Source organism: Protomyctophum parallelum, assembly GCF_964188405.1.
Source record: "Protomyctophum parallelum genome assembly, chromosome: 21".
Lineage (NCBI taxonomy): Eukaryota > Metazoa > Chordata > Actinopteri > Myctophiformes > Myctophidae > Protomyctophum > Protomyctophum parallelum.
The window spans coordinates 9398698-9426667 of record NC_139713.1 but is presented as its reverse complement, the minus strand read 5'-3'; the positions used below and the strand labels follow the sequence as shown (position 1 = coordinate 9426667).

Below are 27970 nucleotides of genomic sequence, written 5' to 3'. Positions count from 1 at the left end.
CTCGACAAACTGATGCATGTAATATACATGTAGATGGATGGATAAATGGATTGACTGGTGAATTCATTGATGGAGCGAAGATTCACGGTGGTTCTGGTAGAAGCCCAGTAGGATTAGTAGTAGATCAGTATCAGTGATGGCATTGATTGATTTGCAGGACGTATTTCTGTTGAATCGTCCGTGCTGTCAACAACCCTGAGTTACTAGACACTTAGCATCGTGCTGAAGAAGGCAACATCTAATCAGAGATTGGATTAATTGTAAAGGAAATGAACATTTTAATTAAACATCCACTCATGTGATCAGTTGGTTCTCGATAAACAACTCCAATGTTTTAAGCAGAACCTGGTGTTTATGATTGAATCTTAATTTACTGACAGATAATGAGCTCCTGGTTAAATGCACCTTTTGAAATGTGGTAAGCAGTGAATTAATTGATGGATCAATGGGATTAAGACTTGTTCTACTATGGTCTCTGTTCTGATGAGTACGACTGCTGATATGGGGTCATCCTATGTTCCCCAGGTTCTATGTTAACCCATTCTGGGCGGGAACCCCTTTTGGTGTTTTAAGCATTATGTTATACTTTAGCTATTGAAAAATGGCATATCTACAAGCTCATACCGCGGCACCGAGTGCCGCGGTACGAGCTTGTAGGTCTGCTATTTTTGAAAAATCAGGAAAATGTGGCATTATGTGGCAGTATTTGAATATATATATTCTTTCACAGCCAACGTTTTTTTTTTAACTCAAATCTTTGCTTCTGTGGGGTCCCTGGAACAACATATTTTCAGATGGGGGTCGGCGGCCAAATACAGATAATTCCGGGGGTCCTCCTTGACATGGAAAGGTTGAGCACCACTGACATAGAAACATAGCTTTTTCAGAAAACTGTTTTTAGAAGCCTTTTTTGTTAATCGGCCTCGGGTCTAAATGGGTTCTTGTTCCCCACTTACCTTAGGGTTAAGTAAGCAGAGCACATAGACCCTTGGGGAACTAACAGCTGTAATGTATTCAGAAACCATAGGAAAGAAACCAAATACCAGCAATAACAGCATCTGCATTAGTTCTCTGTGAGGGAGGGTAAAGTTTTCACTAAGCTGTGTTATTCATGAGTCTGAGCCTTACTGATCCCTATCAAAAATACATTATGAATTAATCACTCTTGCCCTATTTCAGAACTAGGGAAAATAGCTGCTAGATTTTCTGGAAATTATTCCTAATTCTTTTTTTCATTTCTGAAAATCTTTTGAGAAATAGGTTCCTCGACCACACCGATCTAAGTGATACAATAGTACATGCTTGTGCTCGCCTTCAAGGCTACAGCGTTGTAGTGTGTCCAGGGGTTGTAGTAGGGTGGTGTCATGGCTACAGCGTTGTAGTGTGTTCAGGGGTTGTAGTAGGGTGGTGTCATGGCTACAGCGTTGTAGTGTGTTCAGGGGTTGTAGTAGGGTGGTGTCATGGCTACAGCGTTGTAGTGTGTTCAGGGGTTGTAGTAGGGTGGTGTCATGGCTACAGCGTTGTAGTGTGTTCAGGGGTTGTAGTAGGGTGGTGTCATGGCTACAGCGTTGTAGTGTGTTCAGGGGTTGTAGTAGTAGGGTCGTGTCACCCTTCATCACAGCGTGCCAAACAACCAGTCTGTCATTTTGAGCAGGAGGGGCATGCCATGCGCGCTCAATCTCACATGTGTGCACCGGTGTGCAGCATGTGCATGCCCGTGAGAGACTGCGTTCCCATGCTACTGTCACACACAGCTATTGTATGATAGCACCGTACCACTGTAGCAGTTTAGCAGGCAGATTAGTTTATGGCAGGCTACTTAAGGAAAACAATAGTCAGCAGGCACTTAAAGGCACTTCACACCCCGTCAGATGTGCAACCCAAGCCCCATCTGGTCTCTCCATTCTGTAGACTGCGTTGGTCTAGCCTGGGACAACGGCCTCTATGCATTCTGTTATCCTACTTCCCTTTCACAGCTTCTCTAGTGGACCATTCCTTGGAAAGGTTACAAAGAGTATAACTAAATAAAAACTAAACATTTTTTTTCGTACATTTCCAACTAAAACTACTTACTGTATGCACGCGTAAACCCGTAACTTAAATGAATCAAACCAATCAAGCATCTGTGCGAGTACACCTGTGGGCGTCATTAAAATAGCCCGCCCACAGTTAAAAATAAAATAAATCACCACTACACCACTGAGTGTGTAGTCTGGGGTCCACCTATGCTTTCTATGGCATGGGCAGCTCCCTAATTCATTAGAGCGACAGAGAGAGGAGTGGGTGTGTGTGTACGGGTGTGCGTGCGTGCGTCAATTTAACAAAGGTGCAGACGATCAGAAATCAGCAGAGAGTGATCGACGTTTGCGCTACTCTGTGCCAAATTGAAGTGGACTCAGACTTTTCTTTCTTTCTCCCTGTAAATAAAAACGTCTGGGGTTTTTGACATACAGTACTAAACCTCCCTCCTATCTCCTGTGTGTGTGTGTGTGTGTGTGTGTGTGTGTGTGTGTGTGTGTGTGTGTGTGTGTGTGTGTGTGTGTCCGTCTCCAACAGGACAACAGTCGGCGGGTGGAGAACATGCTGCGGCTGTGGATCATCGAGGCCAAAGACCTTCCGGCCAAGAAGAAGTACTTCTGCGAGCTGTGCCTGGACGACTCTCTGTACGCTCGCACCACCTGCAAGCTGAAGACGGACAACGTCTTCTGGGGCGAGCACTTTGACTTCAACAACCTGCCCGCCGTCAAGAGCATCACCGTGCACCTGTACAAAGACACGGACAAGAAGAAGAAGAAGGACAAGAACAACTACATAGGTGAGGATGTCGGGATTTCCTATTATTATTATTATTATTATTTTCCCAATTTCTTTTAGCACATTTTGAACTGATACTAACCTCTCTGACCTAGTAGTACTTATTTGAGATGAGAGAACTTTTTTTTTTCTTCCCCTTGTGATCTCCTAATAGATTTTCTTTCGGCCCAATTTTAAAAGAAACCAGTGATGCAATCATGCACATCCTTTTAATGGATGGTGTCGGGGGCATTAGAGCAGTAGAAATGTAGAATGAGAACTTTTGTTCGTTTGCATGTTTGTTCTGTTATTACTTCCAAACGGTATGTGACGTCACGCTCTCTTTCTGGACACAGGACTGGTCAACATCCCGGTGGCGGCAGTGACGGGCCGCCAGTTTGTGGAGAAGTGGTACCCGGTCAGCACGCCCACCCCCGCCAAGGGCAAGACGTCGGGGCCCATGATCCGCATCAAGGCGCGCTACCAGAGCATGAGCATCCTGCCCATGGAGATGTACAAGGAGTTCGCCGAGTACACCACCAACAACTACATGCTGCTGTGCTCCGTGCTGGAGCCCGGCATCAGCGTCAAGAACAAGGAGGAGATGGCGTGCGCCTTGGTGCACATCCTGCAGAGCACCGGGAAGGCCAAGGTCAGTAGTACGGTGCCGCGGCGCTGCTGTTGTTGTTGTTGTTGTTGTTTGTCGTGATCTTCCATTCTCTCTGGTGCTTCTCAACCTTTTTGAGCGGTGCCTAGCCGCTGCAATGACTGGCCGAGTGTGTGTGTCTGTCTGTAGACGCACGCACGCACGCACACACGCACGCACACACACACACACACACACACGCAAGTTGCGAACTTCTAACGGTCTATTTGGAACCTCATCAATGAACCCTGAGGGTCCCTGCCTAGACCACACTTTGAGCACCACTTGCATTGGGTCAAAGAGGACCCTCATTCAACAGTACTATTGGGGCTCCCTTCTCACAGTTTCACACATTTTATTTAAGCAATATTACACACAAGGGTGTGGTTTACCGCCATTAGTGCACGCCTGCGATGCTGCAGGAACTCGCCCGTTCCGAAAGGCAGCGCAGAAGTGCATTAATGACAGTAAACCACACCCTCGACTGTAATATGATAATTGTACAGTTGAACAGTTACTCTTAAAACTAAGATATCCGCTAAATAAATCATAATATTTTAATGACAGATGCAGACACTACGACCACAATGTCCTAAGAAACTCGCTAGCCTGGCAACCCAGTTGGCTGCGCTCTGGGAGAACAGAGCAGATGATTTCTATGTTTTGATTAGGCATTCCATCATGCTCGTTTGTACCACGATTAGATGGCTGTTTCAACCAATTGCTTCCTCAAAACGACCTGTTGTATAATCTGCTTTAATCCATGCCTTTTCATGAGAAGTGGTGGATTTATGTGACATAAGATGAGGCTCACTGCAGTGAGCTGATCTAGCCGTTGGCCTGCATGCTCGTGCGATGAACCCTTGACCAGATCAAGAGGAGACAGCAGGTGATTTCCTGTTCCTGCAGGAGGAGTATTGCATTTTTTTGAAGTAGCGCTAATCCCTAAGCATGTCCCCGCCTGCCGGGCTACAGCTCAGACATTCCTCTGTACCGGTGCTCGCATCATGCCAGACTGCTCTGCCGTGGTCCGTCCCACAACAGCAGGTCAATTAGCTGGAGATAATCTTCAAATCCATCTTAAGACAGCTGTGTTTGACTGTACTGCGCTCTCTAGTCTCTGCCCTGCATTTAAACAAACACTTCCTGTTTGGGGGGCCCAGCATTACAAAAAAAAAATACGATTTTTGGCTACGTTCACACACACCCACGCACGCACGTGAACACGCACACGCACACACACACACACACACACACACACACACACGTTTGTCTTCTTGGCATCTGGATCTTGCATCAAGGAGGGTCAGGAGAAGTCAACATGGTGCTTTGCTTGTTGAAACCCCTCCCGGCCTCCCCTCGCAGCCAGAACTGCAGACTCTCTCTCAACATTCTGCTGCAGTCCGTCACCTCTTCTGACTCCACCTCACCCCCTATACTAGCACGCCTCTCTTCTTGTGTAACTTCTTGTCTTATCTTTTTTTGATTGATGCTATATTTGCGGGGCGCTAGACCCTCCTATGCACAACTTTGTGTGTTTGTGTGTACCCCATAGCGATGATTTGATTGGCTGAGCAATGTAAGTATTTAGTAAGTAGCCTTGTCGAGCAGTAGGGCAGGAGCCTATCTCCTGTTTCTGCAGCGTGAGGCAGATTGATGTACAAGTACACCCCCTGGACATGACGCTAGTATGTCGCAGGGACTTACACCCCAATCCAACCCTTGATGCTGAGTGTCAAGCAGGGAGGCACTGGGTCCCATTTTTAGAGTCTTTGGTATGACCCGGCCAGGGATCGAACCCCAACCTCCCAGTCTCAGGGCGGACACTTAACCACAAGGCCACTGAGCAATGTAAGTATTGAGGGTAAAAAGTGAGGTCAGAAAACTGAGGACGCTACAAGTGATTAGCCGGATTGTAGCTGAGGATCAAAAGTGAGGACGCCAATTGTGATTGGCCGGAATGTGATGATGTATGATGTTAAGAGCACCACTCACTGCACACTTGACCACACAAGTTGAGAATATTTCAGAGAGCATATTGTATAGACAGATGCTAGGCTAATTTATTTTTAATCTGGTATTAAGTTTCTTTGATACTACATTATTCTCTTTACGCTCTACGTATGTGACTGTTGAGCCTCAGGATTCATGCCTAATGTATTCCCCCATTTTTCCACTGTGTTGTAGACTGGAAATAGCAGATCTGTTAAAGGGCTCAAAGTGTCACTGATGCGGCAGGTGGTGCACTTACAGATCTGCTATTTTCGGTCCAAGTGTAAATCGGGGCTTAAAACATTTCCGAATTCAAATTTAAAAAGTAGCAAAAGTAGAAGATCTGCCAGCTCAAAATGTGTCTCTTCGCACCACGTTTCGAGCTTGCGGATCTGTTAGATTTGATGCTTTTGTATGACGCTGTAGTATACGGATCAAGTAGGCTGTTAAATGTTTGGTAAGAGATTTATGCCCGATATATACAGTATATTCATATGTGACCGTTTCTGACCGAGGCTAAGTCATTGATTTTCTTTTTTTTCATGTCATATGAAAGCAGGGAATCATAGCTTCGAATTGACATATTGGTTGTTCAGTTTGACCCTCCAGTTTTAGAGATATGGCTTCTAGAGTAATGTCTTACAGAAAACAACGAGTTGAGAAAACAGGCTCGACAGGTTCACTTCTGTGGACTCTTAACATTACGCCTATAGCTACATGTTTAAGCATTTATTTCATATTTACCTGTCGATTTCAGCTCTAGACATGCTCTAGTATGTGAACAGTCTGCCTGTGCTAATAACTGTCTCCATGCCACATGACGCCTCCCCATTAAAGGGATTGTGACATTAAAAAAAGGTTTTGGAATTGTTCTTATTTTTTTTAGGTTTTCTAATTCAGTAGATTTTCTGTGATCTGGGGTTTTCTGGCTCAAACAGGTGCTCTGATTTGCCGGCAGTAAGTGATGTAAGACCCTGCAAATCCCATATATGTCAATGGGATTTGTCAGAAGATGTCACTGTTTTCACTGTGTTGCCTGTTTTCATTGTAGTTTAAAAGGCTTCCAAACCCCAAAGAAAACTTCAGACCACAGAAAATCCACTGAATGTTCAAAGTTCAGGTTTTTTGGGTGTAATTGAGGTCATAAAACCTAAAAGAAAAAAGAAAAAGAAAAATAAATGAAAATGAATGTCATAAAACCTTTAAATCATTTTGGATACAAAAATACAAATCAGTTTTTATCCTCTCCCGAACAGTTAGTATTGCCGCCATGACTGTCTCTGTATCAAAAAGAGTCACATATACAGTATATCTCAAGCTTTACTGTACCGCCAGAGGCCATCACATGTCTAGACTGACAAGTCAATCTCTATAAACGCTTCACTGCACTACAGTATACACACTGGTGACAAATCTCCCAGCCTGCACGCTGAAACTCGGTGGCTTGGTTTCGTCTACACCGGTGGATTTCAACCCTTTTCATATCATGGCCCAATTATTTATCGGGCATTTGAGCCACGGACCACCTGACATTTAGCTTCTCAGACTCCAAAACTTTTAATATTATGTTGTCGTCGGATAATATTTTGTCCACAATTCCATTCTGTATTGACGTTGGTACCATGGGAGAGATAACAGGCAAACGTTAGAATCAGAATAACAATTATTCTACATTCTCTGACTAATTGTGTAGACTTGTAAATGATGTAATGCAGATACAATAATTTAACTCTTGAGAGCGTACAATGAAACCAAATGGACCCGTACGGGCCCATTTGGTTTCTCTCAATAGTTAAAGATTTATATGGGTCCATTTGCTTACCAACTCTCTCATCATGCAGCTGGGGACCACCTGGAACCCCCTCAAGGACCACTGGTGGTCCCCGGACCACTGGTTTAACCCATTTTGACCTGAGATTGAATTCTAAAAATGTCTTCTATATCCTGACAGTTTTCTGAAAAAGCTATGTTTCTATGTCAGTCGTTCTTTGATTTTTCAAAAATAGCAGACCTACAAGCTCGTAGCGCGCCACTCGGTGTAGATCTGCTATTTTTCAATAGCTAAAGCAAAACATAATGCTAACTCCAAAAGGAGGTTCCCGCCCAAAATGGGTTAAAACCACTGGTTTACACCGACAAAGCTGTATTGCAGCACCAATCGACAGTCTTTCGGGTGGTCCTTAATACTGGGTTTGGCGGCCAGGGACCAGTGATCAGTTTCCAAAGCAGTGGTGCTTAGGTACGTTAGCAGCTGTTCTCATTGCTGCCTTGGAGTTATTCCTCCCAGACACGATTGTTGGCGGAAATCTCTCTACTTGTCTGTCTGGCAACGTGAGACTAACAGACATTTTCTAATTGTTTTTTGGGGTAACGTAGCCATCATCCGATGTGACAAGAAGCAAGCAGCCCATGCTGTTATCCTTTATACTAACATGACTCACAAACATCTGTGGTGCTGGCTGTAGTCACTCAGTGTACTGTATCTCCTCCAGTGTACTGTATCACATCTTCCTTCTGCCTCGTCAGTTTCTGGGACGACCTTCTATTCGTGTTCTTGACAGCTTCTCATCAGCACAGCTTCACAGCTCTCCCTCTCTCCCAGCCTCCCATCGCAGCTTCAGTGCTGAGAACTGTTGTAAGAACTGAAGTGATGTCTATATCTGGATCAATATTTCTTTACTGCAGTAAAAGTTGTAATACCGAGCGTTGCTGTTTGTCAAGCAGAAACCTCTTATCTGCGTATGCGGCGTGAAGTTTTTGAGCTCGTAGATCTACTACTTTTGCTATCCTGAAAAGTCACAGTTTCAGATATAATAAGGTTTCCACATATGACCGACAGACGATCATATACAAGTAAAAGACATGCATTTTGTTTTAATCTTAAAGTCTATACGAGCTCACATCAATTGCCAATTCTTTATTTTTTTGGAAGTTGTAACTAATTATTCGTCAAGCCTAGGCTTTATAGATTTGTTTTAGTTATTTGTCATGTCTGCTCCATGATTGTTTTTGATAATGTGATACTGTTCTAGTTCCAGTTCTGTCATCACTTCCAATTTCACTTGTTTTCTGTATCCTTTGTGAGTTCTCTCTGCTGATTGGATAAAATGAGCATCCCGACCTGACCTGGAAATGCATTTTCTATTCACTAAGGGTTGGAGTTACCGAACAAACACTGCATTATATATTTAACAACACAATATCACTCGCCCTACTTTTAACCCCCATTATTTGCATGACAGCTGCTGCTGATGTATGTCAAGGTCTCTATACAGCTCCCTGGATAGACAGGGTTGCATTCTTAATTGTCCAAAACCTCTCTGTCTTACAAATATTGTCTGCGATATTGTCGGAGGTGTCTCTGTATCGTCTCTTTTGATAGTCTGTTTCTAGTGAAAATGTAACTAATTGGGCAACAGTAACATTAGTGTTTTGTTTTCTCTCAGTTGATTCTTCATATCCATATGAGTGAAACCGCCAGGATGATTTGTTTATTTGATGAACACAGTTCTTATATTAGGCGATCTAAGATCCCCCTATGGGGTTTATAATACAAATAAATAAACGCACAAACCCGTTTAAAACACACTGGCAATATTGACGTCAGACGTCGGTATTGTTAACTACCTTGGCCCGGCACCTTGCTTTAAGTGAGTGGATGTGCATACTTTAGTGTACGTTTCTCAGTGAGACCTGACCTTGGCTTTGACACGATCTAAATGTCTCAATAGAAGAGCTTTATCTTCCATATAGAATTTATATTGTATTCAACATACTCAACCAATTACAGACTGGACAAAAGGATATTTTATTCCTTAAATAAAGTTACAGTACTTGAGTAAATGTGCCAGCAGTGCTTGTGGTGAAGCAGATTGAGTGGTGACATCATGCTCAGCAGTGGGATGTGTTTGACTCAGCTGAACGGTCCAGTGTGTCACCTCTCACTAGAAGAAGAATGGCTCTAATAGGTCTTAAGTGAATCTGCACAAATTGAACGGATATATTAGACTGCTGTAAAAGAGGAATTTAGTAATGTAATTAAAGCCGGTGTCGACTTGGCTAAACGGCACTTCTCATTGTTTCACCGGCTTTCCCCTTACAGTACAGCACTTTTTACAGTGTTTAACAGGACAATGAAAGGCTATTACTGGGATGACTAAAAGCAGCGCGTGCGTGCGTGTGTGTGTGTGTGTGTGTGTGTGTGTGTGTGTGTGTGTGTGTGTGTGTGTATGTGTGTGTATGTGTGTGTGTGTGCCCTCACGTGACACGCTCCTGTGCTAGCACGTGCCTGCAGTACTATTAAGTAAACACAATCATAACCTCACAAACACAAAAGACATTCCCCTAGTATGACTATGAACTACTAGCTACAGCAGAACAACCAGAGTCACTTGGGTTCAGGAGGACTCCCAGACCTGAACAAAACGCTGGACGGACAAACGGACCAAAATAGACGATCTACAAGTTCACAACCCTTGGTTGTAATGTTGTTAATTCCAGTTAACACAAATATTAGCTTCTGGGGGTCCCTCCCTGGCACAAAACATTCTCAGATGGGATTCCACGGCCAATTCAAGTCGGGGGTCCTTGACACGCAAAACAAGTTTGAGAACCACTGCTTTAAACTTCTCAAAGCCCAATTCATTTATTCCATAGTATACTATTGTTATACTGTATGTATTCATATCCTCATGGTCTCCACTCGGAGACCAGGATACAGTTGCTTTATTAGGCTGCAACTCCCTCTCTCCTCACACCAGTACGAGTTATATTTGAGATATTGACGACCACTGCCCGAAACAACAAGAATAAAAAGCACAGGCTGTCCTGTAAAGCCTTGGCCCTCCATGTTTAGCCTGCAGCGCGCAGGAATAGTTTGTGGTTATTAGCTCTTGTCTGTGTGTCTGCCGTCTCCTCAGCACCACTCACTCACTCTGCTGTTATTTAGTCTCGCAAGTGTATATATCCTGTTGCAGCTGCAGGACAACAAGTCTGGGTCTGTGATGATCCACTTTCAGCCCGTCTCATGCCCAAGTTATGCCCCCGGGGGATGGCGCACGGCGGCAGTCTGCGGTCGAAAATAGCTGATCTGCAAGCTCACAGCACGTGGCGAAAGCCACACGCTGTGAGCTTGCAGATCGGCTATTTTCGGCACGCGATGACCCCGTCCGTTCGGCAACGTATCAATCATTGCTTCACCCTCTTCTATTTCTTGCCTCTTTAATCTGTGCGTCTGCCTCTATTAATACCATGTCGTACTTCTAATTGCAGCCGTACGTATCTGTAGCGTTTAGCTGTGAGAACCGGGGGCAGTTAACCGTAGCATTACAATGGCTGCTGTAATTGTAAGGAGAGAGAGAGACACAGACAGACAGGGGGGACTCTGTGTCGATCCTGTCACTCAATGGAGGGATTTTAAGCAGCAGCGTTTATACCGTGTCACCTGAGCCATTGGGTGATGGATGGAGCGTAGCACAACCCATGAGCAGAGTTCAAATTCATTAGCCTCACTTTATAGTCGCAAAATGCTTAGGTTGAAATTGGGGATATCTCTATGTGTTCCCAAGGTTCTATGTTCCCCGAATCCCCACTCACCTTATGGTTAGGTGAGCGGGAGTTTTCTAGTTGAACCAAACGGCGGAAGATGCAGACAGAACTTGGGAGTGGAAAATAGGGATGTGTAAATGTGTCCAAAATGAAAATCAATTTCCACTCAGTCATGCAGCTACACAGGCACACTTTGGTAGGCCTATAGCCCTGTCCTGTTTGGATGACAATATTGCCTTTCCAGCAGATTTTCATTAAAAAAAAAAAAAAAAAAAAAAAAAACGATTATCGATTATTCATTTTCATAATCGATTTCGGGTCCTATCAACGATAATCGATTAATCGGACCCATCCCTAGTGGAAAACAAAAGTTTCTTTCTGAACCAGACAGACAGTACTCTGGTAAACATACAGTACATTCTGTAGCAACACACAGGCAAGAAAACAGACAACCTACAAACACGGCAAGGAAACAAAAAGGTATATACACTGTATATGTTACAGTGAAATCGAGAAACCAGTGAAAGAGAGAAAAACTAAATGGGGGGTGACCGTTTTTCTGGCGCGGGAGGACGCACCCGAGTTGGGGCCGGGTCGCTTTGAGGCCGGGACCCCTCGAGGGAGTCCGAATGCCCCCGGGCGCCGGCGAAACGCGCCGTCAGGGGCCAGAGCGGCTATCGGCGGCCATCGGCGGGCCCTGGTCAGCCTGCCTTTTTCGACCGAGAGAGAGACAGCATCTCTCTCTCTTTTGCATGCACGCACAAGCCGCAGCAGCAGGTTAAACAGAGGGTTCTATTCCAGTCAGTGCTTTGTAATGCTTGGTAGTGGGCAGTCTGGGCACTGCCAAACCGAGCTGGCATGGATAATGGATGGTAGGGATTGGATGTTATAATGAGCCGAGCCAACACAAGCCTGCCTGCCCGGCGGCTGTTGAAAAATAATACATGACTGCTAGCCTCATGAATGTCTTGTGTACTGTACATCCTAAATGTGGACTAACCAGCCGGAGCCTTAAATCCAACATCAAGATGCGGTTAAAGAGTCCATGCAGCTGGAATCCAGAGAGAGAGAGAGAGATATATGACTCACTCTAGCACTCTTTATGCTACTAGCTGCATTTCACTGTTGTCATGGCACCTTTGATCATTGGTGGAAGAAAGAAAAAAGAGAAAGACATTTTTAAAATATCATTAAAACAATCAAAAACAGAGTGTCTAATTTAGACATTAAAACAATAGCAAAGGACATAAAAACAACAGAAAAGAGTGAAGAGGTGGGTCTTTAGCTTTGCTAATAGTACCACTGCCATAATGTAGAAATTCTCTGTTATAGTAAACCTCCTGTGCATACCCCATGAATTGGAAGTATTGACGGGTTTTGCGCGATCGTTCTTTAATTCACCCAGACTTTTCTGCATAATTAATTAAGCCTTCATTCATTATGCAGTCCCATTTCACACGTTTTTCTTTTTTCTTTTTTTTTTTATGAATGTGTCATAATCGTTCAAAAATAGCTGATCTACAAGCTCATTTGAATTGTCAAAGTATAAAATAGGGCTCAATTGATTGAGGTATGTTTTGTAACAATCTACAAAGTAACTAGTACATTTTCAAGTAAGAAATACAGTATTGAAAAAGAATGACCATACTCAAGTAGTGAGTAAAATCTGCCTTATCTGCTGGCACATCCGTTGTGTTAAGGACAGTACTTCAGTAAATGTGCTTTTCTTACAATTCTGTCCTTTGCTTTTCTTACAATTCTGTCCTTTGATTTTCTTTTGTGGTTATTCGTGACACATTTCTTTGTGTCCTGTGTGTGCATCATGTTATGTACTGTACCTGGACTTATTATGAGAACCTCCATGATATTATTTATAGCCTCCAGGTTGAGTTATCTCTCAGGGCTGTTAGAGAAGAGAGGCTGTACGCAGCATGGGATGGAGGTTTGGCTGTCACGCCCGCTTCTCACTTTGTGAGACGTTTCATCTTTTAATTTTAGTTCTTTCCGCCGCCCCCCGAACAGCTGCCTGCCTGCCTTTCTTTTCGGGGATGATTTCATGTGTATTTTATTTTAGAAATATATGGATAAGTGGTAGATTTAAAAGTGATGCTGTGGATTATTCTTGTGGTCTGGCTCTTTTTTTGTTGGCTTACTTGCGATATCCTCACGACCCACCAGGTTGAGTTGAGAATCACGCACGCACGCACACACTGAGTCGCACGATGCAGGGAAGTGTTGAAAGGAGATGAAAGGTTTCCTGCCTGACAATAACGAAACAAGTACAGATATATATATTAAAAAAAGGAGAATTCCATGCTAGAAGGCTTTCTTACCTTTATTTGTAGTTGTTACGTCCCCACCAAAGAGGTCCATGTGTTACTTTGTGGAAAAGTGCATTATTGGCTATTTCCCCTAATATTGGCTATATTTCCCCTAGACCTCAATGGGGGTTATGGGTTTTTGTGCTAACTCGCTTATTTCCATCAAAATAAGTAGTAAAGTGTGCCGCTTGGGATACTATTTACATTATGAAGAGAGGATATATACAATTTATTTTTGAGCGATGGAAATAAGCGAATTAGCACAACACCCCAATGCCCAATTAAATTCAATGCAATTCAATTAAATTCATTGAGGGCTTATGGTAGGGGAAATAGCCAATAATGCGCTTTTGCACAAAATAACACCTGGACCTCTTTGGTGGGGACGTAATAACTACAAATAAAGGTAAGAAAGCCTTCTTCTAGCATGGAATTCTCCTTTATGTAACACAGTAAGTAAATAGTATTTAAGTACTTCACTCCATGTCCACCACTGCCCATGACCTTGAGCAACGAACAGGGGGGAAAAAAGCAATGTTTACTTCCAACCTGAAGGTTTCACAGCTTCATTCACGCTGTGTCCTCCGTGTCTGTGACCAAACCACCATGTCAGGACGCACAAGCTGCAGCGTTGGCAGTCTCACACAGCGCTAATCACAAGCCCTCTATACGCGCTGCTGGGAGTCGTGCCCACACGGTACTAGTGATACATCTTTCTTTTATGATCTAAAAATTACTGTCCATGGTGGGAATTCTGTTTAGTTATGGAAGCAGTTGGGTCGGTAGGTCGGTCAGTCGGTCGGTGACGAGAGAGAGAGGGTTTTTAGCCCATTTTTAGAACTGTGGAAGCATCTGTGTCTCCTTAGCTTTTGACCACTTTACCCATTATTTTAAACTTTAGCTGTTGAAAAGATTGCAGATCTACAAGCTCATAGCGCAGCACCGGGTGCCGTGCTATGAGCGTGTAGATCTGCTATTTTTGAGAAATCGTGAAAACGTGTGCAAATCTTGGAATATATATTCTTTCACAGTGAACGTTTTTAACTCAAATCTTTGCTCCTGGGGGCGTCCCTGGAACTACATATTTTCAGAAGGGGGGGGGGGGGGGGGGGTCCGCGGCCAAATACAGATAATTCTGTGGGTCCTTGACATGAAAAAGTTTGAGAACCACTGACATAGAAACATAGGGTTTTTCAGAAAACTGTCAGGATTTTTAGAATGTGGTCTCGGGTCTTAATTTGTTAGGAAGAATCTCTGATGAGTAGCTTGAGGGAGGTGTTGAGGGAGGTATTATTGCACCATTTTCATCTTAGAATTTCATCTCAGAGTTTCTGTATCTAAAGCTGTCAGCCTTATTTAACCACATCATGGACTTAAACTAATTCAACCACTTAAACCACTCAAAGTGGTTCTCTGTGTTTTATTTTATTTCAAGGTACCCACATAAAGTGCAGAGCTATTATTGTTCACCATCGACTTTGTTGCAGTTGTGGTGTGAACTCCACTTGACAATTTTATGCTGTGTATTGTATATCGCATATATAGTGCTTGCTGTGCCTGGTCCCTTATTCTGAGAGTGTGGTTCCATCTGTACACTCTCAGAGTTAAAGATCCATTTGGAACTCAAGAAACCCGGAGGGTCCCTGAGCCCCACCTTTAGAACCACTGACTTAACCCATTCTGACCGGGCACCCATTTTGGTGTCAGCATCATGTTATGCTTTAGCTATTTAAAAATAGCAGATCTACAAGCTCATATCGCGCCACCGAGTGGCGCGATACGAGCTTGTAGGTCTGCTATTTTTGAAAAATCGAAGAGCGACTGACATTTCTAGAATCTGATCTCAGGTCAGAATGGGTTCATCAGACCAGTGTGTGTCCAGCGGAAACCTCATATGAATCTGATCTCAGGTCAGAATGGGTTAAACCCTACGTACTTCGTTGACCGAGGGGTCCATGCTTAAGTTGGGTCCCTCCTTTTTGGGTGGTTTTCAAACTTTTTTTATTTCAAGGTCCATTATTCTTTTGGCATTTGAGCCATTTGATGAGATTTCGCCTTGCAGACCCAAAATATTTTCTTGTCGTTGGTTACGATTTTGGCTGTATTGTAGGCCGTATACCGTATTGTACCATAGGAGAGACAAACGTCGATCAAAATAACAATTCTTCTGCATTCTCTAATTGTATAGACTTTTTTGTAAATTAAGTAAGGGCGCTTTCACACCGGACATGTTTGGTTCGTTTAAAACGAACCATGGTCCGCTTACCCCTTTGGTTCGGTTGGTGTGAACGTGCATACGAACTCTGGTGCGGATCAAAGAAACGAACCATGGTCCGCTAAAAAAGGCCGAACTCGGTTCGCTTCCAAACGAACCACGGTGCGGTTCGTTACTGGTGTGAATGCATTCGGACTTTATAGAGGACCAAATACAGGACGATAGGCAAAATAGCCGTCGGGCGTCGGCAGTTGTGAGGCTGCATTAATAATTATAGTTATAAAAGCATGTATTTTTTTACGGGGATCATATGACAGCTGACAGTCTGATTTTAATAGTAGACGCATACAGTATATGTCGAGGCGCAGCGCAGCATACGAGGTTCACATGCGCAAAATTTACAAGTTATCGACATGGAATGGTGCACGGTATGGCACACGATGTAAGCTTGTAGATCTGTTTATTTTAATCATGCGCCGGCCGCCGCCACGCATGCGAATCTGCGATGCATGAGTCTTCATGCGAGTTTCTCTTTCAACTCGTGTCCCCTCCTTTTTGTGTGTGTGTGTGTGTGTGTGTGTGTCTGTGGGCGCGTGGGCGCGCACGCACATGAGGGGACTGGGGGAGAGACCCATATATTTATATGGGAGAGACGCAGAGACAGAGAAATATTTAAAATCATCCATGTCGCGCAGGCCGCAGGTATCGAGAAAAAGCCAATGTTAAATAAGCTATACACATGTGGTCCCAAATGATTAATTGATTACATCACTATAGCAAAAGACGTAAAACTAGGTCAACTCAATTAGCTGCAGCGGAGCTGTTCTGACTTGAAGCTCAATAACCAACTGACCAAACCATAAGATGACATGGAAATGCCCGCCGCGGCGCCGATTTGATGAGCAGAAATAACATGGGTGAAGGTGCACACATGGAAGAAAAGTCCTTTTTATCGGGGATACCTTGTTGTAGGCTATACGTCTCCGTGAATTTATGCATCAGCATTCAGCAGCAAGCACATTATTGTTCAAACACCTGCTCCTCTGTTCATCTGTTGCTCTTATTTGGCTAATAAAATAATTAATAAGAATGAATGCAATAGCAAGTTGTTGCTGCCTGTCATGTTGCTGTTCTCTTCTCTCTCTGTGTGACTGAAGGTTGCCCCTGCAAAAATTGTAGACAGTGATTTCCCCTCATGTTCTTTTCCCCCCCACTATTTGGTTCGCTTAACATGTCCACGTGTCATTTGTTTACATATTTGGTACGCTTTACAAAGTCCAGTGTGAACACCAAACGGACCAAAATCAAAATGCAAATATTTGGTCCTTGGTCCTTGATCCGGACCTTCTAAGCGAACTTTGGGTGTGAAAGCGCCCTAATACACTCTCGGAAGAGTTAAAGATCGAATAAGGGTCCTTTGGTTCACAACTGAGAACCACTGTCTTAAAGGGCGCTTTCACACCCAAAGTTCGCTTAGAAGGTCCGGATCAAGGACCAAGGACCAAATATTTGCATTTTGATTTTGGTCCGTTTGGTGTTCACACTGGACTTTGTAAAGCGTACCAAATATGTAAACAAATGACACGTGGACATGTTAAGCGAACCAAATAGTGAGGGGGAAAAGAACATGAGGGGAAATCACTGTCTACAATTTTTGGGGCAACCTTCAGTCACACAGAGAGAGAAGAGAACAGCAACATGACAGGCAGCAACAACTTGCTATTGCATTCATTCTTATTTATTATTTTATTAGCCAAATAAGAGCAACACATGAACAGAGGAGCAGGTGTTTGAACAATAATGTGCTTGCTGCTGAATGCTGATGCATAAATTTACGGAGACGTATAGCCTACAACAAGGTATCCCCGATAAAAAGGACTTTTCTTCCATGTGTGCACCTTCACCCATGTTATTTCTGCGCATCAAATCGCCGCCGCGGCGGGCATTTCCATGTCATCTTATGGTTTGGTCAGTTGGTTATTGAGCTTCAAGTCAGAACAGCTCCGCTGCAGCTAATTGAGTTGACCTAGTTTTACGTCTTTTGCTATAGTGATGTAATCAATTAATCATTTGGGACCACCTGTGTATAGCTTATTTAACATTGGCTTTTTCTCGATACCTGCGGCATGCGTGACATGGATGATTTTAAATATTTCTCTGTCTCTGCGTCTCTCCCATATAAAGATATGGGTCTCTCCCCCAGTCCCCTCATGTGCGTGCGCGCCCACGCGCCCACACACACACACACACACACACACACACACAAAAAAAGGAGGGGACACGAGTTGAAAGAGAAACTCGCATGAAGACTCATGCATCGCAGATTCGCATGCTTTGTCATAACTTTGCGTGGCGGCGGCCGGCGCATGCTTAAAATAAACAGATCTACAAGCTTACATCGTGTGCCATACCGTACACCATTCCATGTCGATAACTTGTACATTTTGCGCATGTGAACCTCGTATGCTGCGCTGCGCCTCGACATATACTGTATGCGTCTACTATTAAAATCAGACTGTCAGCTGTCATATGATCCCCGTAAAAAAATACATGCTTTTATAACTATAATTATTAATGCAGCCTCACAACTGCCGACGCCCAACGGCTATTTTGCCTATCGTCCTGTATTTGGTCCTCTATAAAGTCCGAATGCATTCACACCAGTAACGAAGCGCACCGTGGTTCGTTTGGAAGCGAACCGAGTCCGGCCTTTTTTAGCGAACCATGGTTCGTTTCTTTGATCCGCACCAGAGTTCGTATGCACGTTCACACCAACCGAACCAAAGGGGTAAGCGGACCATGGTTCGTTTTAAACGAACCAAACATGTCCGGTGTGAAAGCGCCCTTAGACTCTTAGCCAAGCTCACAATGCTTTGTGACGCAATGTGTCAAGCACTTGTAGATCAGATCTGACAAATAAATCGCACAAGACATGTGACACGATAGTAACACGCCCAAAAATAGGTTTATGTGGTGAATTGCTGGCGTCTAGCTGCACAGTTTGCCTCTTAAATTAAATTAAATACAAACGTCCTCCTACCCCCTTCTAATTAACCGTATTCACACGGTGGCCATTTTGGCTCTTACAAACACACCGAGCTCTGTAGGGGAAAAAATGTCCACGCCCCCCAACCACCAGCTATTATCTACAGAAATAACTGGCGAGAGGTCAATCTCTCACACACACAGTATTTATAATTGTCACATAGAAGATTAACGTGCTCATTTGGAGAATGGCTCGAGGTGCTTCCGGTGGAAGAAGTTTATAATAGTCTTTTTTCCCCTCCATGTGTCTTAGTTTACAAATTAAAATCATCAGTATGAAGCTCACATTCAGAACAGTGGGTTTTTAGAGTGAGTGCACTCATTTTAGAGAGGGTGAGAGAGGGAGAGAGTGCGAGAGCGAGGATAGATCCATACCCTGGAGGCAGAAGCAGGGATAAAAGACTGAATGAATATAAGGCACATCAATCAAATAAAATAACTCTCCTCATTTGCACTTTTCAGCACAGCGTGAAACACCAACCGTCTCTATCGGACGGAAACCTCGTATATCCAAAACAATAAAATAAAAAAGTAATTGCAAAACGATACCCTTCAGGAAATAGCTAGATTTACTAGCTCGCAACACGTTGTGAGCTTGTAAAAAGCTCTACTTTTGCTTGCCACTCTTGCATGAAGGAGTATAAGGCTTAAGGCACAAGTGACGAAAACACATATGGAGATAAAAGGTTTCTGTCCGACAGCAACGAAAGTTACGAAACACCTCATGTGTCAATAGTCATGTCCTCATTTTGTTCTTCAGTTGGTTTTTCTTGAGCGGTGCCGCCTCTGTCTGTCTGTCTGTCTGTCTGTCTGTCTGTTTTGAGTATGGACAGCTGCAAAATACAGCAGGGTGACCTAAAGTGGCACTGTTGAGCACCCTAAAGGGACAGTCCCACTGAGCACTATAAATATAACTCCAGCCAGCCAGCGGTGTTGTTGTTGTTGTTTTAGTTTTTGTCTCTACAATATTCTTCATGCCCAGGTGTAACAACAAACTGGAAACACAAACGCTCCAAGACAAATGGAGGATGAAAGAATGACGTGGGCCTTGACATGATAACGGAGGCCCAGAGGAGGGGGGGGGGTGTGTGTGTGTGTGTGTGTGTGTGTGTGTGTGTGTGTGTGTGTGTGTGTGTGTGTGCCAGTGCGAGGGAGGCGTCATGTCATTGAGCCTGTGTAGTTTCACCTTGCGGTCTGAATAGAAGAACATCTTCATGTCAAACCACAGGAGAAAACAACCTGCCACCCAAAACCTTCCCCAAAAAAGTCTTTGAAGTCACTCCGTCTTTAGGCAGTTCAGTTAGTATAGGTGCTTGTTATACTAATGATCAACCAGGTGCTCAAAGGAGATTAAAATAATGATGTTAAAAACCTATATTCGTGCTTCTAGTATTGACACGATCCATACCTTGGAAAAACAGAAGAGGCTAGAAGCCGTGAAATCTATGTACTTTAACCGTGTATTACAAAAAACCAACAACATGTCAGGGCAAGTATGCCCTGACACATCCATTAAAGGTGTAGTGAAATCACCTTTAGACCATATCCGTGGTCATCATATGGGCATACCTAACAATGGATGCCAAAAAGTTTCATTTTTGTGTATTTTATTTCAAAAGTCCATAAAAATAAAATCTTAATTACTTCCTTAAAACTAAAACGTACTGCGTGATGACGCGTAGAGCGACACGTCAATAAAAGCCAATCAAAATGAAGCTCACCCGTTTTGATTCCCATTGCTGCATCGTGCTCCAAACACAGGTGCTTTTGATTACAAACTACTCCGTCTTTAAAGGGACACTTCACCCTTTTTGCAAAAAAATATATGTTAATGACGTTTAGAAGCTTTAGATCACTTTCCTGGGGGTATTTATGTGTGTAATAATTATGTGGTTTTAGATATTTTAGATTGTAGCAGTGAGCCTGTTGTCTCTGATGTCATGGACACTGGTCTCACTACCTTCCTGGACTACAATTCCCATAATTCTTTGGTGCACTGCTCCTCCTTGTGGATAGGGGGAGAGCTGTCTTACTGAGACAACATGTAGTCCAGGAAGGAAGTGAGCCCAGTGTCCATGACATCAGAGACAACAGGCTCACTGCTACAATCTAAAATATCTAAAACCACATATTACACACATAAATACCCCCAGGAAAGTGTTCTAAAGCTTCTAAACGTCATTAACATATATTTTTTTGCAAAAAGGGTGAAGTGTCCCTTTAATCTCATTCAAGATGACATCCAGACAGTGTATTACTCGTTTTAAACTTAATCATCAATTAAGTATTCAATGAATCAATTAAAAAACGGCTCATTGTGAGCTTGTAGATCTCTTATCCTGCGTGCCTGCCTGCGGGAGGGAGGATGGGGTAAAACTCTAAACTGACACTCCCCGTGTTTCTGCTCAGATTCCAGACATCTGCGTTGACCTCGTGTGACCCTCAAAGGGAGAGCTGCGGGCTGTAATACTAGAGCCAGTCTCCAGAGCGAGGGAGCAGGGATGATGTCATAGAGAGAGAGAGAAAGAGAGAGAGAGAGGGGGGGGGGGGGTTCCTGTTTTTCCCTCTTCAGCCTGTCTGAGGCCAGCAAACCAGGCTAATCGATCAGTCAAATAGCCCATTTTAGACCCAAGGACGATTCTACAAAATGTCTTCTAAATACAGTTTAGAAGACAGTTTTCTGAAAAACCCTATGTTTCTATGTCAGTGGTTCTCAAACATTTTCATGTCAAGGACCCCCAAAAATATATGTAATTGGCCGCTGACCTCATTTTCACGAAATAGCAGACCTACAAGTTCATAGCGCGGCACTCAGTGCCGCGCTATGAGCTTGTAGATCTGCTATTTTTCAACAGCTAAAGCATAACCTAATGCTTAAACCACCAACAGGGGTTCCCGCCCAGAATGGGATAGTTAATGGAAGGCATTTTTCTACTCAAGCGAGCCTGATTTATCGTCGGGCGGTGGTGTTGTTTGAGGATAAGGAATCTAACATTCAAATTGATTCTAATAATGACGACGTGTCGCGAGATTCTTTTGGCGCATCAATTTGTTGATGCGTGATAAACGTAAAGAAAACACAATAAATAATCGATAGGATAATTACAAAGAGTCTAGGGAAATAATCGATAGTTGTTTCAGAGCCCTGCTCTGTGTGAAATTGCAGGGTAAACAAAAAGTAATTATCGTCATTGACGGGTGGAGATCTCGTAAGTCCAAAACATTTACTTGTGAGGAAATGGGGGGGGGGGAGTAACCCGTGTCTATTAGAAAATAGCAAGAGTCAAAGGTACAACATTTTGAATATTGGAGTGAAAATTATAGGGATCCAAAAAAATCCAAATCGCCTCTGTCGGGTGGAAACCTCATATGTCCAAAACAACTGTTATCAAATTCAAGTATCAATCGTAGCAGATCTACTAAAACTAAAGCTAGCAGATCTGCTACTTTTGATGCGTTTGTGTGATGCTGTAGTATGTAACTATAGCCCATCTACAAGCTCACAGCGGCGTCGAGTCCTGTGAGCAAATAAGCTCAGTTTTCAATACTAGAGCGGTGCCCGGCTGTAGAGCACCCAGTCGGTAACGATGGAAGTTGGAGATCCATGCCCCACCTGGCTATGCAATACCCGTTGTGTCAGAGTACCCGTTCCACCAATCTGTCTGTGTCCCTTTTTATTGCCCATATATGGAGTGTTGTGATGTCAGAACAGGCCAGCACCATATATGGACCCTGGGCACTGAGGGCGGGCGGGCCCGGTCCAGAGCCCAGGCAGAGAGTGGCCTTTTGTGGCTGTTCTGGACAACCGTGGGTCCGACCGACGCAACACCAGGCACTGCACTCCCTGCGGGGGTGTGGAACGTGTGTGTCGGATTTGAAGTCGGTGGGGCGAACGGTTCTCGAGTTACGTGCATTAGACGTACACACGTACAGACAGACAGCAGACAGAGGTGGTGATGTATAGATGGATGGATGTAGGCTGGCTCCTTCTCTTCTGTTTCGGCAGCACTCTTGATGTGATCGGCTGACGTGTTGTGCAGTTACCACTCAATTCCTTCACCTCAATTCCTCTCTCCCGCCGTTGCAGGCATTGCTGTTTTTATTTATTTATGTTGTGATGTGATCTGGCAGCAGCAGCAGCAAGTAGAGAACATGTTCATCTTCTCCTTATTAGCTGTGGAACCAGAGGGAGAAAAGCAGAGCGTATGAGCATGTACGATGCCCAAAGAAGTTTGAGAAGTAGTTGTTGTTCTCCGCATTTGAGCTATCTCTTGGAGCCGTGCCGCGCTCGGGAATCATTTGATTAGTTGATTTGACCCCCCAATCCAATCCAACCTTGGATCTTTCTTTATTTGTTTTCCTTATGTTGCCATGTCTGCTAATTATAAGCATCGTTGGACTTGTTTTTATGTAACGTTGCTTGTAAATATTGGTGGTTGCCTTTTTGCTTTTTGCTTATTTGGCCTTGTTTCCTAATGTTTAAACCAGTGCTTCTCAAACTAGTTCATGTCAAGGACCCCCGACTTGTAGAATTTAGCATGTTTTTCGAAACACAAATCTGGTACTGGTACAAGGTCACAATGTGTCGCATCGCGACCTGTTGTGAGCTTGTAAATTGTATTTTCAAATAACCGATCCATAGTTTAACCCATTCTGGGCGGGCACCCATTTTGGTGTCAGCATCATGTTATGCTTTAGCTATTTAAAAATAGCAGATCTACAAGCTCATATCGCGCCACCGAGTGGCGCGATACGAGCTTGTAGGTCTGCTATTTTTGAAAAATCGAAGAGCGACTGACATTTTTATAATCTGATCTCAGGTCAGAATGGGTTCGTCAGACCAGCGTGTGTCCGGCGGAAACCTCGTATGAATCTGATCTCAGGTCAGAATGGGTTAAAGTGCTCATGTGGCCTATCGTCGCTTCTTTTGGGCTTGCTTTCATAGAACTGGTCGCAAAATCTAGCAACACTGCTGCTAGTGCTTTATGTCTTGTTCTGAAGGGGTTCTGTTTGGTCTGTTTTTGGACGTCATCCCAGCAGGTTACATTCTGTCAGAGCAGCTTATCGATATCAACGTTAGGAGAGGTGACCATTTCAAAGAGAGCAGTGCTGTACACTGTGGTCGCTTCGTATTGATTCAACTTGTTCAGTCATCTGTATAAACAAGAGAAATACCTCGTACGGGGAGCAGGAGAACAATGTCTTATCATGGAGCCAGGCCAATCAATCGGGCTTTTAAAACCCTTCTTCCGGGTATAGCCCAGTCGGTGGAGCTCTCCACTTTGGACCAAAAGGTCATGGGTTTGATCCCGGGCAACTCGGAAGAGCAGCACGGCTTGCGTGTGTCAAGTGCCTTGGACCTGATGGTAGGTGTAGCGTTACACCTCAGCAATCCATCTCCCGCGTGGAAGTCTGTCCCCGGTACAATGTGCAAGACCCCTGGGACTGAGAGAAGGATAGCTGAGGTGTACAATCTGCATTAGAGCATCACAACTCAATGCCCAGGGCACAAATTATCCACGTATTAATTTAGAAAATTGTAGTTGAATAATCTGCAATTCACAAAATAATGATACTAATCATAGGCTTTCCGTACGTTTTCTGTAACCAGAGTATGAAGTTATAGCAGCAGTGAAATGTGTCCTCCATTTCTCCTTGGTTTTAAATGGTTGTTCAGTACCACTATTACTACACATCTCAATTCTTCACACGCAAACACTACTCTGTGAGTACGGTCCCTAGTCTGCAACTGAACTCTCCATACTTCATAACAGGGTTCTTCAGCGGTCTTCAGGCCCTTAGCTTAGGTGAGAGCGAGATGCAGTATGAACCACTACATATTGGATTCAAGCTAAATGTGTGTTTTTCTCTTTTTCCCCTGGATACTAGTAGTAAACCTAATTTTTTGGGCTGAACAAATAATTAGAAGGAAAACTTCCTATTCTTACTAATTATTTGTTCGGCCCAATTCTCGTGCTCGTCGGGGTCGGGACTGCGACACTCTATAACATTACTGTTGACACAGACATCAGACTACTGTATATAAAATACTATAGACATCAGATTATATAAAATACTATAGACATCAGACTATATAAAAATGGGCACACTGGTCCACTTAATTACAAAACACCTTGATAAGTCAAATAAGAATTATGCAAGGGTGCTGTTCTTAGACTTTTCTTCAGCTTTCAATACAATACAGTCTGATATACTACTGTCAAAGATGGTACAGTTGGAACTGAATCCATACTTAATTCACTGGTATTATGCTTCTTGTCTTACTAATAGAGTACAGAGGGTGAAGGTGAACACAACCCTCTCCGCAGCATTAACCACTAATGTTGGTGCTCCCCAGGGTTGTGTGAGCTCAGCTGTACTCTTCACCCTTTATACTGACAGCTGTCGTACTGAGGAATGTCTGTCTGAATGTCGCACCGACACACCAGATCAATACATCTAATGATGATACAACTTTAATTTGACTTCTAGATAGTTCCAGTGATCCTGGACTACACAGAGTAAATACGGTGGTTGAATGGAGTGATAACAACACTCATCATTAACACAAAAATGACGGGAGATATTCTATTTGGTGCACCACTAGAGAGACACAGATCCCCATTACTATTCATGGTAAACAGATCAACCAGGTATGTTCATACAAATACCTAGGAGTAGTAATAGATCATCTCCTGTTATGGAAAGATCAGATTGAATCAGTGTGTAAGAAAACAAAGCAAAGAATATATTTCCTTCGTCGTTTTAAGATGCTGACGGATTCTTCTTTTGTTTTTCACTTCTGTTATTATGAGTGTTCTTCAGTACTGTAGCACCGCCTGGTATGGATGTTTGTCTGTAGCCTCAAAGTCACAAATGCTGCTACAACTAAACATTTGTTCAAAGATTCATGGACAACCACTTCAAAGACTCTATATACATCCACAGCATCCTAAGGTTAGCAAGGAATATCACCTCTAATACTAGCCATGTTTTGTATGGAGAGTAGAGGTTGCTGCCTTCAGGAAGGAGATATGGTGTTCCAGCGTACAATAAGCTCAGACTGAAGAAGTATTTTGTCCATCAGTCGACTCTGAGGCTTAATCAGGATTTTGTCCAGGACTAGACTGAGCTGTGGACATTGCTCTGTGCCCTTATGTCTCTAACTGTATTTTTATTACTGTTTTTGTGTTATGTCAAATGTATGTGTCTATATGTGTTGCATACAAGGCCGCTGGGCCGCAAGACAAATTTCAGTGTGAACTGACAATAAAGTACTATATCATATCATATCACTACATGTATGCAGTTGCATGTACTATAATGTAGACATGCTGCTGGAATCAGCTGGATTCAAACGAACATACCTTTGGCGGTGGGAGACCATGCTAGACTAAACATGTGTCTACATGGCTCATCATTATTATTAGAGCTCATTATTGTCTCCACCAGGCCGAAGGCATGTGGGGAGAGTATGTTTTGCACTCCGTCCGTCCGTGTGTCCGTCCGTCCGTCCGTCCGTGTGTCCGTGAGCAGCTAATCTCGGCCACCGTTAACCCGGTCGATGCCACATTTTGCACACACACTCCCTGGATGCCAACGATGAACCTCTGCCCCAAACTTTCCAGAACGGCCTGTTATAGCGCCACCAGGAGGCCGCTTTGTGCAAAACAAGTTTTTGCACAGTACACCTACAGATTTTGTCCAAACATCACGCAAATTGGTACACAGTCTCTCTAGAGCCATTCAACGAAACCGGTCTTTCAGATTTATCAGACTCCATCCTGATTGGTTAAGATTGGCTTCCAAAGTTCACAGGAGTGCTCAGTTTCAAACAAAATGCTGCAAATCATGAACACATCGCGTGATTTCCGTGAAATTGTGCACCCACATTCCCACTAGGCCGAGGACGAAATGCCACATGAACAATTTCAACTCAGACTCAAGGTGGCGCTATAACTGGCCGAAAAGTGTTTTTACCTCTAACTGCACGGATCTGTGGATAACTTTGTATGCCAACTCCCTAGAGGCCAAGAAAAATCACATCTGCTCTTTATAGCGCCACCAGGAGGCCGACATATGTAAAACACATTTTCTATTATTACTCCTTCAGATTTTATCCAAATTTCACGCAAATCGGTATACACTATCTCCATAGTCATGTGATCAACACGGAGCGCCACCATTTCCCATCTTCCATCCTGATTGGCTAAGATTGGCTTCCAAAGCTCACACGATTCGTCCATTTCGAAAAAAGGCCACAAATCACAAACAGTGTGCAATTTCCGTTAAATTATACACGCACATTTTCACTAGGCCCAGGACGACATGCCACAATTTTTTCCTCTAAATCAGCCTCACGGTGGCGCTATAACAGGCCAATTCCTGTTTTTAGCTATAACTGCATCGATCTGTATACAACTTATGTATGCACACATGGAAAAACATTGTACCTGCATCCCTCCAACACGAACCTCCGGCCCAAATCTTCCTCAACAGCCTGTTATAGCGCCACCATGAGGCCACAACCTGACCTGCCCTGGTGGAGACCTGTGCCGATTGGCACTTTGTCTAGTTATAGATGCTTTCCATCGCCATCTACAGTACAGTACAGTGCATGCTTGACTCTAGTGAGTCCATTCAGATCTCTCTGTCTCTCTCGCCTCGACGTACCCACATATGGAGCGGTGAGAGGAAGGAGGAGGCGGGGGGGGGGGGGAGGGGGGTAGGTAGGAATAGAAGGCTGGAGGTTCCAAAAAAAGGAAGTAGCCTATTCTAATAGGACTGGGTGGGAGACCATACACTGTCAAAGGTCAGACTTCCTCAGGTCTGTGGGCGTGGTGGTTGTTTTGAAAGAGAGAGCGAGAGAGAGAGCATGTAAATTCATACGCACGCATGCGCACACGCACGTGCGCGCGCACACACACACACACACACACACACACACAATATTGTGTATGCATTTGCGCTAAAGTCAGGTCAATGGCTCAGCCCTATAATTGCCGTCTCTCCTAACCTGCCGAAGCTTCGTGCGATTTGAACGGCGACGACGTAAAATGGAATGGTGGTTTAACACGGACTCAGCGATATTATAAAGGCATCAGTGGCAAAACAAGCAAAGCTTTGCCGATAGCTGGCATTTCAGCATTCAGGTCAGCCCTGAATGCACTGGACTGACTTTTACCTTCTACTGATTAACTGGATGCTTTCTGTCACTGTACACAGACGGCTAGTCTACTGTACCTGTGTGTGTGTGTGTGTGTGTGTGTGTGTGTGTGTATCTCTTTGACATGTCTCCGCCAGGCTGAAGGCATTCTCTCTCTCTCTCTCTCTCTCTCTCTCTCTCTCTCTGCACACGCACTCATGCAATGCCAAGTTGTCCTCATCTTTTAAGTCTCCTTCTTTTATGAT

General features: G+C 43.8%; 1 protein-coding gene across 6 annotated transcripts in view; it reads left to right on the top strand.

Annotated features, from left to right (window-relative positions):
• Positions 1–27970, top strand: part of LOC310879210 (disabled homolog 2-interacting protein-like) — a 255852-nt gene that overhangs the window by 185965 nt on the left and 41917 nt on the right. For all 6 annotated transcript variants that reach the window (XM_083793693.1, XM_083793695.1, XM_083793692.1 and 3 more), the window contains 2 exons: positions 2557–2815; positions 3150–3445. In XM_083793693.1, the coding sequence (XP_083649819.1) occupies positions 2557–2815; positions 3150–3445 (555 nt within the window). The remainder of the gene's footprint in view (positions 1–2556; positions 2816–3149; positions 3446–27970) is intronic.